A 20993-nucleotide genomic window follows, 5' to 3' on the forward strand; every position below is an offset into this window, starting at 1 on the left:
AAAAAAAAAAATTCCTACTCCTTAATTTTTTTTTTTTTTATTGCGGATTCAGTTTTACACTTCACACATACACCCAATTCATGGAAGATGTAAATGATCCACAATGATGGCATCAATGTTTAATCATTTTAAAGTACAACCTTTATTTTCAGTTTAAAGGTTCTTTAAGTTATTAGTTTAAAATTATTTCCTAAATGCTCTTATGTAGTTTTCAGAAGCATTAACACTTTAAAATGCAATTATCAATAAAAAGCTTTTATATCATGAGACAGTACAGAGACATTAATTTTTCAGAGATTTATGAGTAGATTACAACTATGCACAGAAAAAGCATTTATTGATTGCCTACCAAATGTTTGATCTTTTGCCATAAGACTAAATATTCGGGGTTAATCTCAATGACATCCCAAAGTAAGAACTGGCCTGTTCAAAAATTCTATTAGTTCAAAGTGATATTTAATCTCTACATTCAAAATGTGATTAGACTGAATACGGTAATACCTACTCATTATCTCAAAAGTTGATAAAAGAAAAAACTCAAGTATTCATCCTTTATTAGTTTCCTTTAATTCTTTAAATATTTTCTACTTAATATCCATTGAATGTTCTAAAAGCAAAAATTTAAAGGTAAAAATCACTAAAGCATTATATTTTGACCTTTGCTAGTCATATATCATGAATATATTGTCTCCAATTTTACTTATATAGATAACCATTTATTGTATACATGAGAAATAACCTTACTCAATGACTTCAATTCAATAACAAAAAACCTTATCTTATAAAAAAGTAAAACTTTAAGATTTTATTTATTTATTTGACAGAGAGAGAGAGATCACAAGTAGGCAGAGAGGCAGGCAGAGAGAGAAGGGGAAGCAGGCTCCCTGCCTAGCAGAGAGTCCAATGTGGGGCTCAATTCCAGGACCCTGAGACCATGACCTGAGTCAAAGACAGAAGCTTAACCCACTGAGCCACCCAGGCGCCCAAAAAGTAAAACTTTAAAAAAAGAATTACCTTTTCCTGAAATTACTTCTTTTTCTACTCGCCACCTAAATCCAAACTATGAGAAAAAAATTACATTTATACCAGCATAAATTTAAACACTATTGAAATTGTATATACATCTAAACATAGAGGACACTGGGGCCACTCTTGGACCAAAGACAGGGCAAACACCCCATGGACACACAGCATAGAAAGAGTGATCTGAAGAGTTCGTGGGGAACACGGTGCAGAAATTAGCTGCTCATCTCTGAGCATGTCCCAGAAAGGCAGTGTTCACAGACAGACCCCTCTGGGGATAAAGAAACTGGCCAGCACCATTTCCCTCTCCTGCCCCTCATCATAAACACAGGGCCACCTGTGGAAACCAGCACAGGGCTGACACTCACTACTTAACTTGCTTACACAAAACCCTGCTGGCCCCCACGCTCCAGAGAAGCCCTGCTTCCCAGACACATTTGCCTCCATCCCAGCACAGGGGGCCCTCTCCCCCGAGACAACTAGCCCAAATCCCTTCCACACCATGTCTCCCTACCCAGGAGTCTTGCAAGCCTTGGTTCTAGTAGTGGCAGTGACAGGTCTCATTTCACAAGCAGACCAGAGCACACCTAGTTAAAACACTACCTATGAGAGGCAAAGAGAACCTTTGCAGATGACTGGCCTGAAGGACAAAGTGGTCAGGACACAAAAGCAGAATGCGTGTAGTATACATTGGAGACACCCCCAGAAGAACCAAGCCCTAGAGAACAGGTGACACTATACTACAGGGCACTACAGGACCTCTTCTTCATAAAATGGAGTATTATTTAGCTATAAAAAATGAAATCTTGCCGTTTGCAACAACATGGAAGGAGCTAGAGTATAATGCTAAGTGAAATAAGTCAGTCAAAGAGAGAAAAATACCATGAGATTTCCCTCACATGTGGAATTTAAGAATCAAAACAGATGAGCAAAGGGGAAAAAAAAAGAGAAAGACAAACTAAAAGACAGACTCTTAACTATAGAGAACTGATAGTTACCAGCGGGGGCGGGGGGGGGGCGGGGCGGTGAAACAGGTATGCAGATTAGAAGTGCACTTGTGATGAACACAGGGTGATTACAAGAAAAAGTTAAAAAAAAAAAAAGAAGAAGCAAACATAATTCTCATTGTGAGAGATTTTTTTTCTCCTTATAGGATTCCAGGTGTTTAAAAAAACATCTGAATAATTACCAACTTCCCTATTAAGGAATTAATCTTACTTACTTTTAAACTACCTATTAAAAGGTACAGGTGCTAGGCTGCAAGGTACCTAAATTAATAAAAAATATTTATCTTGTTTTATGACACTGACAGAAAAAAAAGAGGATATGGTACAGCAAAGAGGCAATATACTATAGTCCCAAAGAGTTGGATTGTCTGGGTTTACATCTTAGCTGCACCACTTAAAGGCTTTATAATACTGGACGAGGTATTTAATGTTCTTGTGCCTCAGCTTCCTCATATGTAATGAAGAGAAAATACAATACCTATTTCTTTGGATTAAGAAGTTTGAGTGGGATAATACGCACAAAGTATTTAGAATAGTACCTGGTACATAGTATCCTAGGGGTTAGTAAACCATGGCCTGCTGCCTTTTTTATGACATTTTATTGGAAAACCACCACAATCATTGATTCATGTATGGCTCTTTCCCCACTGGCAAAGTAATGAAGAGAAAAGAGAAAGGGGACCATCTGGAGCCCTAAACTTTCCTCCGGATTCCTAAACATAACTGTTCTTTTGGCTAAAAATAATTTTTCTTCACTGCCTTTTTGAGATCTTTCATATTCATGGGCTAATTTTCTGTAGTTTTAATAAATGATTTCATTTTCTATTCAGTTTACTATAATGGTTAAAAGCTCAGTTCTAGAATCATGCAGACCCAACAGAAGCTCTACCATTCATTAATTAGCTCTGTGGCCTTGAAAAGTCTCTTAACTTCTCAGTCTACTTTCTTTTTATGTATAAAAACCCCAGTCTAATAGGTTGTTGTATTATGAGAGATAATTCAGATGAACTGTTCAATGCCTGGTTAACTTTGTCTATTTTTATCACTTATTATTCGAATTAGGCAATTTTGTAGTTTAAATGCAACTAGGGGCTCAAATATTTGAAAATACTCTGATTAAAATCCAAAAAAAAACCTCCCTCCCCAGCCTAGAAAAAAAATAAAACAACTCTGTTTTATTCTACTTTTAAGCCCATTTATGTATGTTAAGATTGCCTGCCATCCAACATATATGTTGGGATGCCCACTGAAGCACAAATGTGTACAACTATAGTTTCTCAACTTTTCCTTCCACTCATTAATCTATTCAACAAATAATTATTAAGCAACTACTTACTGGGCTTGGCACTCTGCTGAAGATATAAGATGATTATTAAAATAGTGTCTATTAACAGGAAAGTTATAATCTTACAGGGGGATAAGAAATATAATAAACAAACATAGTATGTCCTACTAGTTAAAGATTGTATAGAGGTTTTGCCTCAATGTGTTTTTATATTCTTGCCCAACATACATTTTCCTGCTGTTAGGCTGGATTAAACACTGGAATTACTCAGGATTTGGTGCTAAGCCTCCTTTTCTTACTCTACCCGCTAGCACAGAGAGATCACACATGCAAGCAGTAAGACAGATGGAGCCTAACTTCCTGAAAACACGAAGCTCCAAGACCATCTACTTGTACTTCTATGCAGAAGAAAAATAAACTTCTAGCTCATTTAAGTCAGTTACTTAGGAGTGCTTCAGTCCTTGCAGCAGGTTCTAATCCTAACTGATTCAACAATCCAACCAAATTCTCAATGATGAAAGGGAAGAAGTAGTAAGGAAGGGAACAGGTGTGTGGGACAGAGGCTGGAATTCCCTAAAAATGCCCCAAGTAATAGGCACTGGAAAATCAGCACTGATTAATCACTGGTTAGGCACTAATTAGGCACTGGTTAATCATCAAGGAGCTGATTAACTACAAGTGAGTAAAACACTGTCTTTGTATAAATAAAATTATGAGAAAATGCATCCTAGCAAGGAAATCAAAGGCACTATTCTTAACTCAAACATGGTGTGCCAAAAAAAAAATAGTCATCTTTCCCTTAGAAAAGATACCCCTCATATATATGGGGTAAGGGGCATATGGGAAATCTTTGTACCCTCCCCTCAATTTTGCTGTGAACTTAAAAACTACCCCTAAAAATCGGGCCTTAAAAACAAAACAAAACAAAAAAAACCTGCCTCACTCCACATTTCCTATTTCTGATTTCTTACTTAGATTTACCCTCATATCTAACCACTCATCATGTTCTAATAGGAAAATGTAATTTGTTTCAAGATTATCCTCTTTAAAGTATGATCTCCAATAATACATGTTTTTCAAATGGAGAATATAAATACTTGGTTATTGTTTTATGTGTACTTCCTCCCCTCAACTAAATTATAGGGATTTTTTTGAAGGGCAGTCATGTTTTAATTCACAGTCCTTAATAAATACTGAACAGCAATCAACAAATAAGCTAGCATGGAAAAAGCTGCTTTATTATGTTCCTAGAAAGATTTGTATTTCATACTTGACTTGCAGTGTAGTAACTTCAAGTAACTCCAATTGCTGTGGTGCCTTTTGGGTTTGTTGTGATTAATAACTAGTACAGAGAGGAGAGATGGCTCTTAAGAAACCAAGGAAGTCTTTGGGATGGGTTTGTAAACAAGGTTGTAAAATTGGACACTCTTATCTATAAAAATATTGTGAGGCAACCCACATATTAAAAGCACTATGGAAAAAATATGAAATAAATCATGGTTCGAGATTTAACTAATTAAATGAAAAAGAAATTCTTATAATAAATAAATCTAAAAAAACTTTTAAAATAGATTCTCTGTCTTAATATGAATGTACACTATCCAAAACATAGATTTATGCAACATTCCCTCCCCTATTTCAAACTGAGATCATCTGTTCCAGGTTACTTTCTCTAGCTGTGAATGTGAAATTTGAGATAGAAATAAAAATCACTTTACTATCAACTAAAGTAACTAATGTAAAGCAGGAATGGAAATCTGCCATTACAAAATAGCACTGCTAAGAGTTAATTCTACTAGCACAGACATTGGTATAAAAGAAGATGTACATCTGCCTCTTTATAGATGGTAATTTGAAAAAAAAAAGCCTATCAATTTCAAACATCATCTGTGAAACAAGACATCATTCTGCAGTGTCAAATCATTCATTATAATCAGTAGAGGCTCTAGGCCAGAGTTAGGATGAAACAGGATCCAGTAGCCACTTGTGTTTAATTTCAGACTATTCATGCCTCAGTTCACAAAGCACCCTTGACTAAGGCGCCCTTTGTAAATTTCATAGCTGCAGAAGTTAAACTGTCCAAATGACACTTCATAGATGCAGGGCAACCTAGCTCATTTAGCACCTTTAAAAGAATAATATGGGGTGTGATAGTATAATAAAAAGTAATACGGTAATTAAATAAGAACTTTCTATAAATATTTGGAAGGCATACCTTATTTTCTTTGTATCTACTGAGATCTGCTATGCAGTATTCCTTGAATAATTTATCATAGTATTTCTTTGCAAGTTTCTTCTCCCTAGATCCGTAAAAAAACATAAATCTTTTACATTTAGAAATTCAACCACAGTTTGCCACGTGAAAGCAATGTCAAATAAACGACACATATGATATAAATATTAATGTTTTAAAAGAGGCCTATTACTTACATGTGCATAGAATACCTGAATATTAACTATTAATAGTGGCTCTCTCAGGGAGGAAACAGGAAGATTGACAGTCAGAGGAGAGGAGCCTTACTCTTTTTCACGTTTCCCAATGTTTACATTTTTAAAACCACTTTCAGGTATTACTTTTTCCCAAAATATTTAAAAAAAATTTTTAAAAACCTTATTACAGGACAACAAACAATACGGTAAAAGTGTAATATATTTTCTTTTCAAGACAAAGTTAAGCAATGAGAAGTCAGTTAAAACTGCTAAAAATGACCAAAAGAACCAAATCAGACTCAATACTAGGCATGTTTTTTTGTCCTCCATTCAGAACTCCTCCATGCTGGGGCTGAATGTGAGACACGGAAACAGCAGGAGAGACGGGACTAAAGCAATTCATGCATTACATCTCAGACAGCAAAAATTACCAATTCATGTCCATTTCATCCTCCTCATTCCATAAGAATCTATGATTTTCTCGTATAACATCCATGTCTGTCTTGTCATTTTCCCTGGAAAATAAAACTATTCCAATTACACATAAACACAAAATTGGTCAAATTTAGGAGGTTAAACAGTTCTGTGAGTTTTTTTTAGCACTTGAGAAAAAATACATGAAGATAAAGATAGTTTTATGTGTGAATGTACATATACTTATAAAAACAATTTCCATATTGAGGCACCTGGGTGGCTGGGTCAGTTAAGCATCTGCCTTCTACTCAGGTCATGGTCCCAGCGTCCTGGGATTGAGCCATGCATCAGGCTCCCTGCTTCTTCTCCTCCCTGCTCCTGCTCTCTCTCCCAATCTCTCTATGTCTCAAATAAAATAATAAATCATAAAAAAAGAGAAAAAATTCCATATTTTCAAAAGACACTTATAAAGAATGCTGCTCCAGAAGCAAGTTAAATGGATAAGGCATCCATTCACCTATGGTGCTGGCTTCAATTATACGGATGATGCTAAATCACCAAAGGCAGGAGGAGGAACCTGAATAAACTTGAATAAACACTAAGTGGATAGGGGAAAATAATGAAAGCAAGTTTTATCTAAAAAAAGTCAATAACCCCATTTTCATCACATTTAAAAACTGTGTAAAGAGTTTTCTATACCTCATTTTACTATAGCTTCCTAGAGAGACTGAGTAAGGGCAGAAGAGAATGGGGGGAGGGAATGATATTTTAAGATGCTAACAGTTTGGGGGAAGAACAAGGGATTGTTGGGGAAAACAGGCTAAATTGAGAGGGGGAGATAAATCTGGGGTAGATGAGATCATACAAAGTTTTTTAAGGCTCTACCAAACTCAGAAAATTATTAAGTCAGGGGAAAAAACCCCACACACAACCAAGAGGCTCTGATAGAAGAGCCTCAAATATAGGAAGGAGTTGGTTTTTTTCCTGTTTGCCCTACCTTTTTTAAAAAACCAATCCCAAACACTGAGGTCTAAAAAATAAATTATTTCAAAGATCCTTGTTCAAAAATTTTTTTTTAAATTTACTGCATAATCAGGCACATGAGCATTTGTCACATAACCTGTTATCACCAAGTGCAGACCTGGCTCAGCAGGCTACCTGAGGCCAAATGCCAAAGAAATGGGGTTCATGATGAGATACTTAGCAAGAAGTTATGGATAGCCTCTCCACTTCAGGATATTATATGGAAACTGGAATGGAAAGCTGGAGAGGAGGACTGAATCTGAAGACACAGTAGCTGTGAGTCTTTAAAGACATCCACACTTTCCTCCTGTTCTATGTGAACTTCATGACACTTACCCCAATCGCCGGAAGTCTTCTTTTTTGCCACCATAGTATAAAATATAGTCATTTACAAATTTTGTGTGCCTTTGATACTGAAATGCAAAAAATTAAGGATTTGATTTGCTTAGGAGTTGTTTTGTGTCTATGATAAATGAGTAAGTAAAGAAAAACAGTATAAATCTACTTAGTTTTTTTAATATGCAAAACCTACTATATATGCTTATGAATTTAAAAAATATCTAAAAGGGGGCACCTGGCTCAATCAGTTGAACATCCAATTCCTGGTTTCAGTTCAGATCACAATCTCAGTGTCCTGGGACTGAGCCCCATGTGGGGCTCCATGCCCAGTGCAGAGTTTGCTTATCTTCCTCTCTTGCTTTGCCCCTCCCCCCACTCACATGCTCTCTCTTTCTCTGAAATAAATAAATCTTTTTAAAAATATATCTAAAAGGGTAAATATTAACTGTTAGGAGTCAATACTGTAGAGCAGAGGGGCTTTCACCTTCTACTTAATACTGTTCCTATTGTTTTTAACACTTTTCAAGCATATACTACTCTTGTGATAAAATATAGTTCTACCTGGGGAGAAAGAGAGCTTCTTATTCTGTTGTTGAAATACACACAGACTCACACCAATATTCACTTTAATCATAATATAAAAAGTTATAGTGTCTAAAATTTAAAGGAGTATAATTTGGGACACCCGGGTGGCTCAGTTGGTTAAGCTGTTGCCTTCGGCTCAGGTCATGATCCCAGCGTTCTGGGGTCAAGTCCCACATGGGGCTCCTTGCTCAGTGGGGAGCCTGCTTCTCTCTCTGCCTCTGCCTGCCACTCTGCCTGCTTGTGCTCTCTCTCTCTAACTCTGACAAATAAATAAATAAATAAAATCTTTTAAAAATAAATAAATAAAGAAGTATAATTTACCTTTTATTACCTTAACATATAATTTAATTATTCCAGTAATGATAAAGCCTCTAAAATAGAAGATACAACTTTTATAGTATTAAATCCTAACATTAGGCTTTCAAAAACCTATAAGAACTCAGATGTTCTTTTTTAATACTTTCTTTTAATATTTAAGAATTCAGGGGCACCTGGGTGGCTCGGTGGGTTAAAGCCTCTGCCTTCAGTTCAGGTCACAATCCCAGGGTCCTGAGATCGAGCCCCGCATCGGGCTCTCTGCTCAGCAGGGAGCCTACTTTCTCTCCTCTCTCTGCTTGCCTCTCTGCCTACCTGTGATCTCTGTCAGATAAATAAATAAAATCTTAAAAAAAAAAAAAGAATTCAGTCATGTTTTTTTTTAATGCAATATAACAAGATATATGAGCATCTTACTTTTTGTTTTGAAAAGCTCAACAGTATTCTCTCCAGAGCTGGACATGCAAATAACAGAACTGACCTCATCCACAGTACTGCCTGACTACACCCTACTATATCAAAGATAAATAATGACTTAATTCATCACAGTACGTTCTAACGGAATATTGAACCATAATATGATACTTCCAAGACTGGCAACAAACCAGTTAACCTTTCAGAAAAGGAAAAAAGAGAAAAGCTAGATATCCAGAGATTTGCATCCTTTCTAGCTCTTGGTCTTTCTCTAACTGGTCATATGACCATGGCAAGTCACTTCAATCTTTTAGATTAACAAATTCTTTCTGTCAATAGTCAATATGCAGGCAATATGGCACCTGTCACAACAGCTTAGCTCTGTCATTTTAGCATGAAAAGTAGGCACAGATAACACCTCAATGAATAAGCACAGTTATGTGCCAATAAAGCTTTATTTATAAAAACAGGTGCTGAATGGGACCTTGCTTCCAGGAAACCAGAGTAGACAAAGATGTAGTTCTCCCTGTTCTTCCCACTAAGAACAACTAAAAACCTTGGAAATTGTATCTAAAACAAATATACGAAGATCCTGAAAGGTGAGGAGATGAAGGCATAACAGCTAGGGAGCTCAAGACCCATGGTTACACATGGTGGTTAGCTCCCCAGGTTTTCTTTTTGACTCATAAATTCAGACTTGAAAATGAAGAAGCTGGCAAGCTGAAAATGCCAACAAGCACAGACAAGAAAAGTCCCAACAAAGCCTGCTCTAACTGAATAACCAAGACAGAGGGCACCCCAACAAGACAGGTAACTTAGAGACAATACTTACGCTACTCCAGCGAAAAATTCTAGAAATAACCATGGCCCCACCTCCACCCATGCCAGAAAAGGGGACCTACACTTTCACCCTCATCAGTCTGTAACTAGATACCCCAACACCTCCAAATGAGTGGTGTCATAGAAGGCACAAGAGATGCTGAAATGCCAAAGGAACAAGTGACAGATGAGATCCATGGGAAAGTGAAGCTATTGAGTTAGAAGATAAGAAGAATAAATTGGTGGTAAGAGAATTTCTATAACTTAAAACAAAGGATTAAGAAATGGTAACAAAGTAAAACAGATGTCAACAGTTAGGGGATGTATCTAACTGCCATTGTCCCCTTCTCTTAATCCTGACTATAGTAATAAATACCCAGAAACATGTCAGGTCTTGTTCGTCTTGTTCATTCTCCAATATTCCCAATAGTAATATGGATGGCCAGTGGCAGCAGTCAGTGTAACGAGCCACAGCCTTACCAAAAAGCTGAGATGAGACGGGGCTATAATAGAGAAGCAAGATATAGCTTAACGACAGCCCCAAGTCACGCCTGAAAGATGAATGAGGCCTGAGGACAGACCACAAACACATCTACTTCTAGATACAAGTTTTACAAAGACCTTAAACAGCCAAGAACCAGGTAGTAAGAGAATAAGAGTTAAAATGAGACTAAAGATAAGACCAGTATTAAAATGAGAAATGTTGACAGCTTGGCAAAAATAAGTTGGAAAAATATCTGCAGGTTCATGGACTTTGTAAACCTATTCATAGATCATTAGTAATATGTTTTATTATTTTTGTTTCTGAGTCCTCCTTATGTATTAAAAAAAGAAAATTGTACTCAAAAGTATAAATGACAAGATTGCATATCAATAAACAAAATATAATATAGGTCTACCTGACTTCATAAGATTTTATGAAATAAAAAAGTAGATTTTAAAATATTTTATTAGTTAGAAAAATCTAGAGATATAAAAAGGATACAGCATCCATAGCTATAAGGTGAAACCTTCTATTTCTTGCTTCTTCCCTGTAAAAAGATAAATTTTAAGCAAATTCAAATGTCTATATTCTAATTAACAGAATTAAATCCCCAAGTCCCTGAGTTTATAAAAACATCTTAAACTGAAAAAAAGTAATTTACACTGAAGTACATACCTATCCAGCAATTCTGCTGCAACTTGTTTATGGGCAACTTTTCCATGTTTTTCTTTCTGAAATGGCTTTTTGAGCAATAAATCATCTTCAACTGTCCTGGTTTGTGAAGAAGAAAAATTATTAAAAGAGCTCATTTTTCCTCAAAGGATGTTTCCTGTTTCTTCATATTTTCATAACAGGAACAGGTTTTTAAAAATTCAAGTCTTAACTTAAAAAAGACTCACAGATCTTTAATAAGACATTTTATGTCTCCTTAACTAGTTTAATTACTATCTTAACTTTATTATTTATAAAACGGAGAAAGTGAAACTAACAAATAAATGGATTCTGGTGTCAGATCACCCACGTTCTGGTATCCAAACCTGGGCTCTGCCACGCACTATCTTAACCTTAAGTAAATTTAAGTTACTTAATCTCTTCGTGCCACAATTTTCCGTTTGTAAAGTAGAGATAATGAAGCTTTTGGTAATCAATAATATAAAAAAATAAGGGTAGATTATAAGTGAGACAAACTATAGATAATCAGCCCTAGTTTTGAAGATAGGTAGAACCCTAGAGTAGAAACTATTCAACTAGATTTGCTCCAATTCTAGTCTGACAATGTAATATTTTTGAATGAAAAATCTTGAAAATGTAAAGAACCATACAATATAATTTATTGTCACTATTTCTGTTCTTTTGGTCATCCATGAAGACTGAGTACCCAACAAAAATGTTCAGTCCCATTTAGTATATCCAATATATTGCTCTCGGTGTGAAATAATATAGCAATTTTTCTAAGTTTGGTTAATATGAATCCGTTAACCACTCCTAAGTTAACAGATAAAATCAGTTTCTAAACACTAAAAGCTGAAAACAATGTCCCTTCTCACAGCAACACCAAGGTGCGACCTCCTTTTAAGGCCCAGGCTTTATTTGCTGACAGTTCTTGTCCCTTCTAATTCAATAAAAATTTCCATGAGCTCCTTCCTTTGAGCACTTAGTCTGCTCATTTACAAAACCATAAAAATGCACCATATCACAATCTCACTCTCCATGTTAACCTCACTTTGAAGTCACATACTTGCAAAGGGACCACCAACCAAGTCCCTTCTCTTCACTATGACGTTTGCAAGTAAAATCCTTAATAGCTGAATGAAAAATAGATGCAAGAGAGAAATCCAAGAGTTTTCACTGATTCCCCTTTTCCCCCACTTCCCTTCCCATAAATCCCTTCACAGCATAAACACTATTTTCTTATTTTTCACCTAAATGTTCTCAAATTCTCAAGTCAATTAATTCTAGTTTAATAAACGAAAATTCATTCAGTAGAGCATTGTTGTCTTCACATGCAAACACAATCCAAAAACTTTCATTATTATTTATTTATACCTCATTGCAATCCAGAAAGGATATGAAACACAAATCAATAAAAAATTACTTACCTTTTTTTCCTTTTGTTAGATTCTCCACCATGTTCATCATCACTAAAATCAGAGTCATAGCCTCCATGACCATGCATCTGTAAAGGGAGTATAACGTCAGTTACTTAGAACTTAAGTTGCCCATAGTTCGGGAAACAGAATAGTTCAAAAATAAGTCATCTTGAAAAGCCATAATAATTGTAAAGGATCATGGTGGGTATATCACCATTCATGGGCTATCCAGCATCTAAAACTTTCACTCACTTTGAAATAACAGACTAAACTTTCAGAAATGAATCAACACTTTACACCTTAATTACCAGGAGGCTACTCTCTGACATTCTCATTGAAAATGAATCTAGAAGTTGCTGTGTGATTGCACACAAGTTCAGCAATGCTTCACTTCTGACTCGGAGTACTAACAGTTGCTGTGTATTTATCAACTTTGTCCCAGATGTTACGGCAGGTACCTAACAAACACTGCTTCCACTTCTGCAAGTTAGGAACTATGATCTCCATTTTACAGATGAAGAAATCAAGGACAAACAAAGTTAAGTAAATCAACTATAGAGCAAATAAACGGCTAAACTGAACTACTTGATTCTTAAGCTCATGATTTCAACTACTCTAAACTGCCTTTGGAATATGTTAACATGATTATATTCCATTAGATTCACTGTATTTGTGAACAGTCACTATCAAGTCATTAAAACTTTCCTATCTTTTTTTTCAACATATGTTGAGATTTCTTTTTTCTTTTAAACCTAGTTTCCACAAAGTAAACAACCTTGCCCTTTGGCCTAGTTAACTTTATCTTGTTCCAGCTCTTATTTTTAACTGAAATTCTTAGAAATACTGAAAGAGCTCAGTTGTCACTTGGTTGTGTTGGAAGCCTCTGACTGCAGCATTATATTGAATTTGGGACACACGTTAATGGGGAATCAGAGGATGATTTGACTTTTGATGTCATACGCAAATCATATGGCTACAAGGAACTAGTTCCGGTCAAACGACCTATCAAAAATTTTAAACTGTAATATTTACAAGTGCAGCAGGAAAATGAGGAAAGAACTCCCTAAACTATAATGCACTGGACCTAAGAAAAGGTACAACAGCGCTAGTCTTGGCTACCCTGAATAAAGTCTGTGAACTTTTTCAAACTTAGGTGTGTGGGTGTACACCGTCTTCCCTGTCCCCCAGAATTCTAGAGAGGAAGATCCTAGCCCAGGTTAGAGATAAAGGTTAGAAGGCCACAGTTCAACTCTACCCTCCCTTACATCTGTCAACACCTGCAGATCTCACACCCTTTATCATATCAACTCCTTGCTCCAGCTGTCTTATCCCATCTATTCAAGCCATACCGGCTTCTCACCCTTTATGTCATTTTCTTTACATCTTGATGGGAGTCAACCATTGTGTGGAGCTTAGAGAAATAGTCTGGCATCAGCCTACCAGAGTACAAATCCTGGCTCTGAAATGTTCATGTCTTTCGTTGTGCATGTTCCTTAAACCGAGCCTCGGTTTCCCTTTCTATACAACAAGGCTAATAAGAGTACCGGTCTCATAGGATTGGACGTTAAATAAGCTTTATACAGCATATAAAGAGTTTTAGAACAGAGCCCAGTACGGTAAAATCCTGTAAATGCTGACTACTACTAAAGTCATGTTGTTCCCATAACCCGCGACACCACCTCCTATCCTTGCTCCCCCTCCCCCTTTTTCTCTGGCATCTTCCTTCTTCCCATACCCATCAAAAATCAGGGACTGCACTAAGAAGCTCTCACTCACTCCGGGCTACGAATCGACTGACAAGGGCCGAGAGAAATTCGAGAAGAGACGCCGGGTGTCTCTAGAACCTACCAAAAAAAAAAAAAAAAAAAAAAAAAAGTAATCAACTAACAGCAAAAGAGGAACAAGTTTGGAGGTCCTTCTCCCCAACCCAAGCTACACTCAAGGTCCTTATCACACACCCCTTCCCTCCTCCCTGCTCCGCCAAGTACGCCCTGCAGAGTCCTCTCCCTTTTCCCCGGAGGCTGCAGAGACGACCCCGGCCTCAGTGAGCCGCTGCAGGGCCCGTCTGGTTCGCGCCGGCCGCGCAGCCTCGCCACAGAGACAGCCGCCGCAGCCCGCTCCCCGCCTCTTCCTACGGATCCCGACTGGGCGCTGCTTCCGGGCTGGCTCGGCCGCGTGTCACATTTAAATAACACCGTACTCGGGCGCGGCGACCTTGTGCTACTGCCAGAACCAGCCCCGGGAAACAAAGGCGACGGAGAACAGGTCCGGGAGGGGGAGCAGAGGCTTTCTGCTATCTCAAGTCGCAGCTCTCAATTTTTTCCTTCCCTTCGAGAGCCCGTCATCTACTGTCGTGTGGCACTGCTCACACTACGCCCACGCCCGTCGTTTGAAAATGTTTTGTTTTAGAAAAAACCCCGCCTGAATATCACCTGCCGTCCTCTTTCTAGTAACCTTAGTAACGCCTCTTCGGAGCATCCTCGTTGCGTGTCTCTAATCTGCCTCTCCAACCCCACTCCATAAAACAGTTCTCATAATTAGAACAAAAATAACTTTCCATCGTTTCACCACCCACACAATAGATACTATTCCAAATGCAGTGCTGGTGGCAGAAGAGCTCTTGAAATATGGGAGGAAAGGAAGAAGAGGGAATAGGAGATTTCAGAGTGTCGCAGATTGTCTGCAGACAGCCACCTGGCACATGTGAAAACGGATCCAAAAGACTTCTTTAAAAAAAAAAAAGAAGAAGAAGAAGAAGAAAAAGGGGGGGAAAAGTAAGCAGGAAATTTTAATTATTTGAGCTCCACTAGGTTCTCCCTGTGTTGTACCTTTTCTATGTTATGATGCCTCATTCTGCTTTGCAGACTAGTTACTGGGTTCAGGTCTTGCCTGCCTTCAGAGAATGCTGTTCATCCTTGCTGCCTCCTCAGCCCCCTACACAGTTCCTTGGAAATCAGAAGCGCTAATTAAATATTTGGTGAATTGAACTGGCACGCCACTGACTTTTACAGTGGGCCCATTTCAGAGAAAACCTTGGCACTTAACATACATATCATTTTACATCTTCTGCACTAAACAGAAGATAACGATATCAAGGCCCCCTTCTATTTCTGACAGTAAATTATAGATAAATCCTGTTTTACTCAATGCAGTGAATGTGATCTTAAAAATCTGTAAGTCAAAGTAGTGTAAATTCAGTTATTTCAAAATACAATCAGATCGTATTTTTTTTTTTTTTTTTGAGCGGGCAAGGGAAGGTCAGAGGAGGAAGGAGAGTAAGCCTTGAGCAGGTTGCACACATGGCACCGAGCCAGATGCAGGGTTTGAGCTCAGGACCCTGAGTTGATGACCTGAGTTGAAATTGAGATCAATGCTAGACTGACTGAGCCACCCAGGGGCCCCAGATTATGCTTCAATAAAGACATTTACTCAAAAAATTTGCAGTAATAGGAAGCCTCACAATTTAACATTATACTTATGCTATAATGAATTACTTTGTCAAGCAGTTCCTTATTTTAGTAAAAATCTAAAATCTATAGTTAGTTCTTTTATTATCACTAAAATACATAGAATACATCTGTACCTGGTATTCAATTTCCTTTCTACCAGTATTTGACATTTAATAGCATTTTTCTACCATTCTTGGTATGTTTTTGTCCACTGCTTCATTTTACTCTTAAAAACAAGCCCTGTTATTAGCCCCATTTTGCACGTGAGAAATTAAAGCACAGAACTTAAAACCACAGACCTGGTGAAGGTCTAGAACTAGGAGTGCTTGTCTCTCTACAAGACTCAGCTTTTTGTCTGTCTCTGTGTCTCTATCTATCAATTTCTCCCTCTCTTTTAACTCATTGATTGTGTGGAAAGTAGCTTCTGATTCTAACACTTTAAGAATTTTAGATTTGTTGTGCCAGATCATTCAGCTAAAGATTTGTATTTTTCCCTTTGAGGCAGCAATTATTGAAAGAGAAAAAAATAGGAAATATATGTTAGGGATGAATCACACAATCTGAACTAAAAATAATTTGTACAGGATAGAAAAGCTACCTGAACAGAAAATCTCAAGTTAGTAATCAGCTCAACAACTATAAAAACATAAATATTAATTGTAGTGCTTGCTCTGGGTAGAGTTGCAAATATATAAGGATTACAAATATATAAAAGCCAATCCTTACTCTCAAAGGTTAACAATAAAGAATTTATAGTATAATAACAGCAATATATTCTGTGGGGGCACCTGGCTAGCTCAGTCAGTAGAAATGAGACTCTTAATTTCGGGGGTGTGAGTTCAAGCTTCATGTTGGAAATATATATTCTATCATATGCCAACTACCTAGCAAATGGCATAAACCTATAGTTCCTAATCTATAAAGTGTATTATTTCAATGAATGTGAAAATTTAAATGTACACCAGTGCCATGTGCCATATAACTCAAATAAAGCAACAAAATACTATGATAGGTATGTGGTGAGGGTGAGGGAAGTTAGTCTCACTCCTCCGCATTACCTTTCACTGTCAACATACATACTCTTTTTGCCCGCTCAGAAAGCTGCTCTGGGAAATAGTATGGTAAAGAGACACATATCAAAGTCAGCCAGACTGTCTTCCACTTACTAGGTGGGAAATCTTAGGCAAATTTTTCATTCTCTGAGTCTTAATTTCTTCATCTACAAAACAGAGATTATACTAGTAGCTATCTTACAGGGGGTTAATGAGTTTTAAAATTAAATGATGTAGCAAGAATGCTTAGCATGATGCCTAGTTCATAAGGAGTATGTAATGAATACTACTTGAGGAAAGAAGCAGATTACAAGCATTCTTTCTTGAGAATAAGTTTAAAAATTAACTGCTGCTTGAATATAGCCCAGAAACAGATCCACTCATATATAATCCCATGATTAATGACATAGTTTTAAGGGTGGACTTTTCAATAAATAGTTCTGGGTCAATTAAATAATATGTAAGAAAATACTGATTCCTACTTTACACCACACGCAAAAGTCAGTTTCAAAGAACACAGGAAACATCTTCATGATATTTGATGATGTCTTCCTTAGGGCATAAAAAATCTTCCTAGGGCGCCTGGGTGGCTCAGTCAGTTAAGCGACTGCCTTTGGCTCAGGTCATGATCCCAGGGTCCTGGGATGGAGCCCCGCATGGGGCTCCCTGCTCAGTGGAGAGCCTGCTTCTCCCTCTCCCTCTGCCTGCCCCTCTGCCTACTTGTGCTCTCTCCATCTCTCTGTCAATAAATAAATAAAATCTTAAAAAAAAATCTTCCTAGACAGAACACACAAAGGGCTAACCATAAAGGAAAAAAACAACAAATTAATGACTTCTGTTCATTCTGAAAGCTATTGAACAATGAAAACTTAATTCACAAAGTAAGGGAAAATATTGCAGTATGCATATTTCACAAATTATCAGATTATATGAAGAACTTTAAAAGCCATTATGTAAAAGGTGAAAACCTAATAGAAAATTTAGCCAAAGTCTCCAACGAATAGTTCACCAAAAAATGATATCCAAATGGCCAATGCATATAAAACAAACTGCTCATCTTTAGTAGTTATCAAAGAAATGGAAACTACGAACACAACATACCCCATTACACATGCTCCAGAATGGTTAAATGGAAAGGATGGATCTAGCACTGATGAATATCCTGTGTCTCATGTATTCTATTCCTCAGTGTATTTTCTTTTTTAATTATTTTAATTTTAATTTTTTAAATTTTCCTCAGTGTATTTTCAACATAAGACTATACATATGTTCATTGGAAGACCTGAACTATGGAACACTAGTTACAAATAACTGCACTATTTATAAATTAAAAACTAGAAGCAACCCAAGTGTCCATCAGCATTAGAATAGTTGAGTAAATTGTAGCTTATTCACACAATGGAAGACCATAGAGCAATAATAGCAAATAAACCACAACTATATGCAACAACAGAGATGAATCTCATAAATATAATACTGAGCAAAGAAACATTGCATATGCAAAAGAATACACATACTACAATCTCATCTATATAGAGTCAGGATAAATGGTTTCCCTGATGGGTCAAGAGCAAGTAACAAGAAGGGGGTACAAGGCAGTGGTGGGGAGGGCTTCTGGGGAAGATGGCAATATTCTGTTTCTTGATCCTTGCATTCAGTACATGAGTGGTTCATTTGTACTTATGGTTTGTGTACATTTTTAAGGATTTATTTATTTTAGAGAGAGAGAGAAAGGACGGGGAGAGGGGCAGAGGGAAAGGAGACAGAGAATCGCAAGCAGACTCCCTGTGGAGCACGGTGTGGGGCTCAATCTCATGATTCTGAGATCATGACCTAAGCAGAAATCAGAAGTCAGATTCTTAACTGACTGAGCCACCCAGGTGCTCCTGGTTTGCGTACTTTTATGTGTGAATATTATACTTCAATAAAAAATTTGCATTTTAAAAAAATCGAACTATTCCTAGAGGTTTTTAAAAATTTTGGCTTTAATGGGTTAATGGTAGTGTCAGTGATTAAAGGAGTGTCAGGCATGACAGAATAGGTTGGGCAATAGAGAGGTGGGATTTCCTGGGAAATCATGGCATATAAATGCTACATAGTCAAAGACAAATTTCCTAGGCCCTGAGATGGGGGCAGCCAGGGGGTGGGGGTTGGGGGGAGCTCTGTAAGTGCTTAGTCAGCACCCAAAGGACTGAAAGCCCCCAGGCCTAGAATCCTCAGCAAGGTCAGCCTGTGCTTCCTGGATGTTTACAAGTCAGGGTCGGGCAGAGGGCAGCCCTGCAGCCTCCATGGTAGAGCTCTGTCCGTGAACAGAGATACAGTCCAATAGGTATCTTTCACAAGCTGGTCAGAGGTCAGGCACTTACTTGTGTAAACGCCCAAAGGAAACTGCCAGAGCACCAACACTGAGGTTGGATGGACTTTGGGAAGTTAAGTGGAGAGACAGCAAGATACCAATTACCAAATGAATTGATTGTCATCTTTAGGCCTGCTCCCAGGAGGCGAGAATGGAGACAGGATGTCTATCAAATTCCTCTCTGAGGCAGTCGTGGGTAAGGAGCCTTGTGATTAAGAGATAGGGAGACGCCAGATCAGACGAGATGAGAAGCAGACACCGGGAACACTAAATGTCACCGGAAAACTGATGCACTTATTTTTTGTCATATAATATCTGTGTGCCTAAAGATTTCATGCCTTGCTCAGGCACATGCAAAGTAGAGAGATTCGCTAGACTAATGAAGGTTGATGGGTGTCATATCTCTGGATTCTGCCTCAAGGGCTGGCTAGGCCTGGGCCCATCATCATGGAAAATACATAATTCCCCCATCAAGGCCCAAGCTCTCTAGGGGGCACAGACACAGACACAAGTCATTAGATTACATCGCTGTGGGCAGTGATTGGGAGAGACCCAAAAGGCTGTGGGAGTGCCAGAGAGAGGCTTCTAGACCTGAGAATAGGAAGACTGGAAATGCTTAAGAGAGAGAGGACTTTGTGTTTATGTTCCAAATGCTTAAATCACAAATTTAACTCTATGCTACAAATTGCATTGACTTTGCATCCAAAGGAAAGGACAGTATGACTTCCCAGGCCTTCCACATTCACCAGTGACCACCAACAGCTTCTCTTTTTATAAGGCAAAACCAAAAACCAAGGAGGAATTGACCAAATCCCATGATTCCACAGTGTATGAACACACGTTGACCACGTAGAAGGAATGCTGGTATAGTCAAGGAAAATGTCTGGTGAAATAGGTCTGGGGCATGGTTAAGGACACATCTCAGCATTATTATGTGCTCAGGCAATTATATATAAGTAGCAAGCAATTTTCCTAAATGATGCCTTAATTACATAATCTCTTGAAAGTAAAACCTCTTTGACTAGTTGTTCGGGTACTGAAAGTGATCGCTGGTGGTAGGAAATAGAAACACTTCAACACACACAATAACACAAATGACTGAATAGGCTCAGAGGAGCGGTGGTAAATAGGAGATGGAGAGCTCATGCCATGAGCATGAGCAACAGCACCCAAAGTCATATTTGGATCCATAAATAGAACTTTTTCAATGACCCACTTTATTGTCAGGAATTCTGTTAAATGCTGTAGGGTGGCTTACAATAGAAATGTAGGCCAGAATTACCTGAGCAATCCATTTTTCCAGAGAGGCTGGAAATCTGGATTTTCAGATTCAGTAGGCTGATTTTTAATATTGGCATCTAATTCAAGTTTAAAAATAAAAGAAAAACAGCATTTGGAATAAAACACTTCTGTGAGGTGCATCCAGCAGCCCATAGGATGCCAATTTCCAAGGGGTGGTCCATTATCCTCTTTGGAGGTGGTGGTTTGGAAACATAGATTATGAAGCTATCTTGGGTTTAATCTCTGGGGACAAGATAGGCTCCTGGCAAGTCAGGGAGAAGGAATCAAAGCGTTAAATAAATACTCAGGAAAGGGGGCTTGGAGAGGTCACAGCTTGGGCCACAGCAAGGAGTGGTCCCTAAGTCCCTGGTCAGGAATATCTATGCTGGCTGAGAAAGGCAGGGTGACTCCCAGACTGGGGGGAAGGAACTCACATCCCAGAACATGCTGACAACCTAGAAAACAAGGACAATTAAAGGAATCCCCTCATTTTTGTGTTTTGGAAAACAGCTTACTGCGAAGAACCATTCTTTCCATAAGTCTTAGATAAGACTCAGATAACCCCTGTTTAACCTGTGACAAAGCTACACACAGACCTTCCAAATTCCCATTCTTTGCCTCTTAAAT

The 20993-nt window shown here is 37.9% G+C and overlaps 1 protein-coding gene across 5 annotated transcripts in view; it reads right to left on the reverse strand.

Moving 5' to 3' along the window:
* Window positions 1-14401, reverse strand: part of LOC125084838 (protein FRA10AC1) — a 37630-nt gene extending 23229 nt beyond the window's left edge. Inside the window, exons 1-9 of one of the 5 annotated variants that reach the window (XM_047702722.1) lie at window positions 14263-14401; window positions 14005-14072; window positions 12238-12314; window positions 10814-10909; window positions 10640-10685; window positions 7519-7595; window positions 6177-6260; window positions 5531-5615; window positions 1015-1060 (exon numbers count right to left, since the gene is read on the reverse strand). In XM_047702722.1, the coding sequence (XP_047558678.1) occupies window positions 1015-1060; window positions 5531-5615; window positions 6177-6260; window positions 7519-7595; window positions 10640-10685; window positions 10814-10909; window positions 12238-12314 (511 nt within the window). In that variant the 5' untranslated portion in view covers window positions 14005-14072; window positions 14263-14401. Of the gene's footprint in view, window positions 1-1014; window positions 1061-5530; window positions 5616-6176; window positions 6261-7518; window positions 7596-10639; window positions 10686-10813; window positions 10910-12237; window positions 12315-12527; window positions 12573-13588; window positions 13866-13963; window positions 14073-14186 lie in introns of those variants that run through there. The other 4 variants (XM_047702723.1, XM_047702720.1, XM_047702724.1 and 1 more) reach the window with 4 other exon arrangements.
* Window positions 14402-20993: the final 6592 nt, after the last annotated feature.

Source organism: Lutra lutra, chromosome 14, assembly GCF_902655055.1.
Source record: "Lutra lutra chromosome 14, mLutLut1.2, whole genome shotgun sequence".
NCBI classification, from domain to species: Eukaryota; Metazoa; Chordata; class Mammalia; order Carnivora; family Mustelidae; genus Lutra; species Lutra lutra.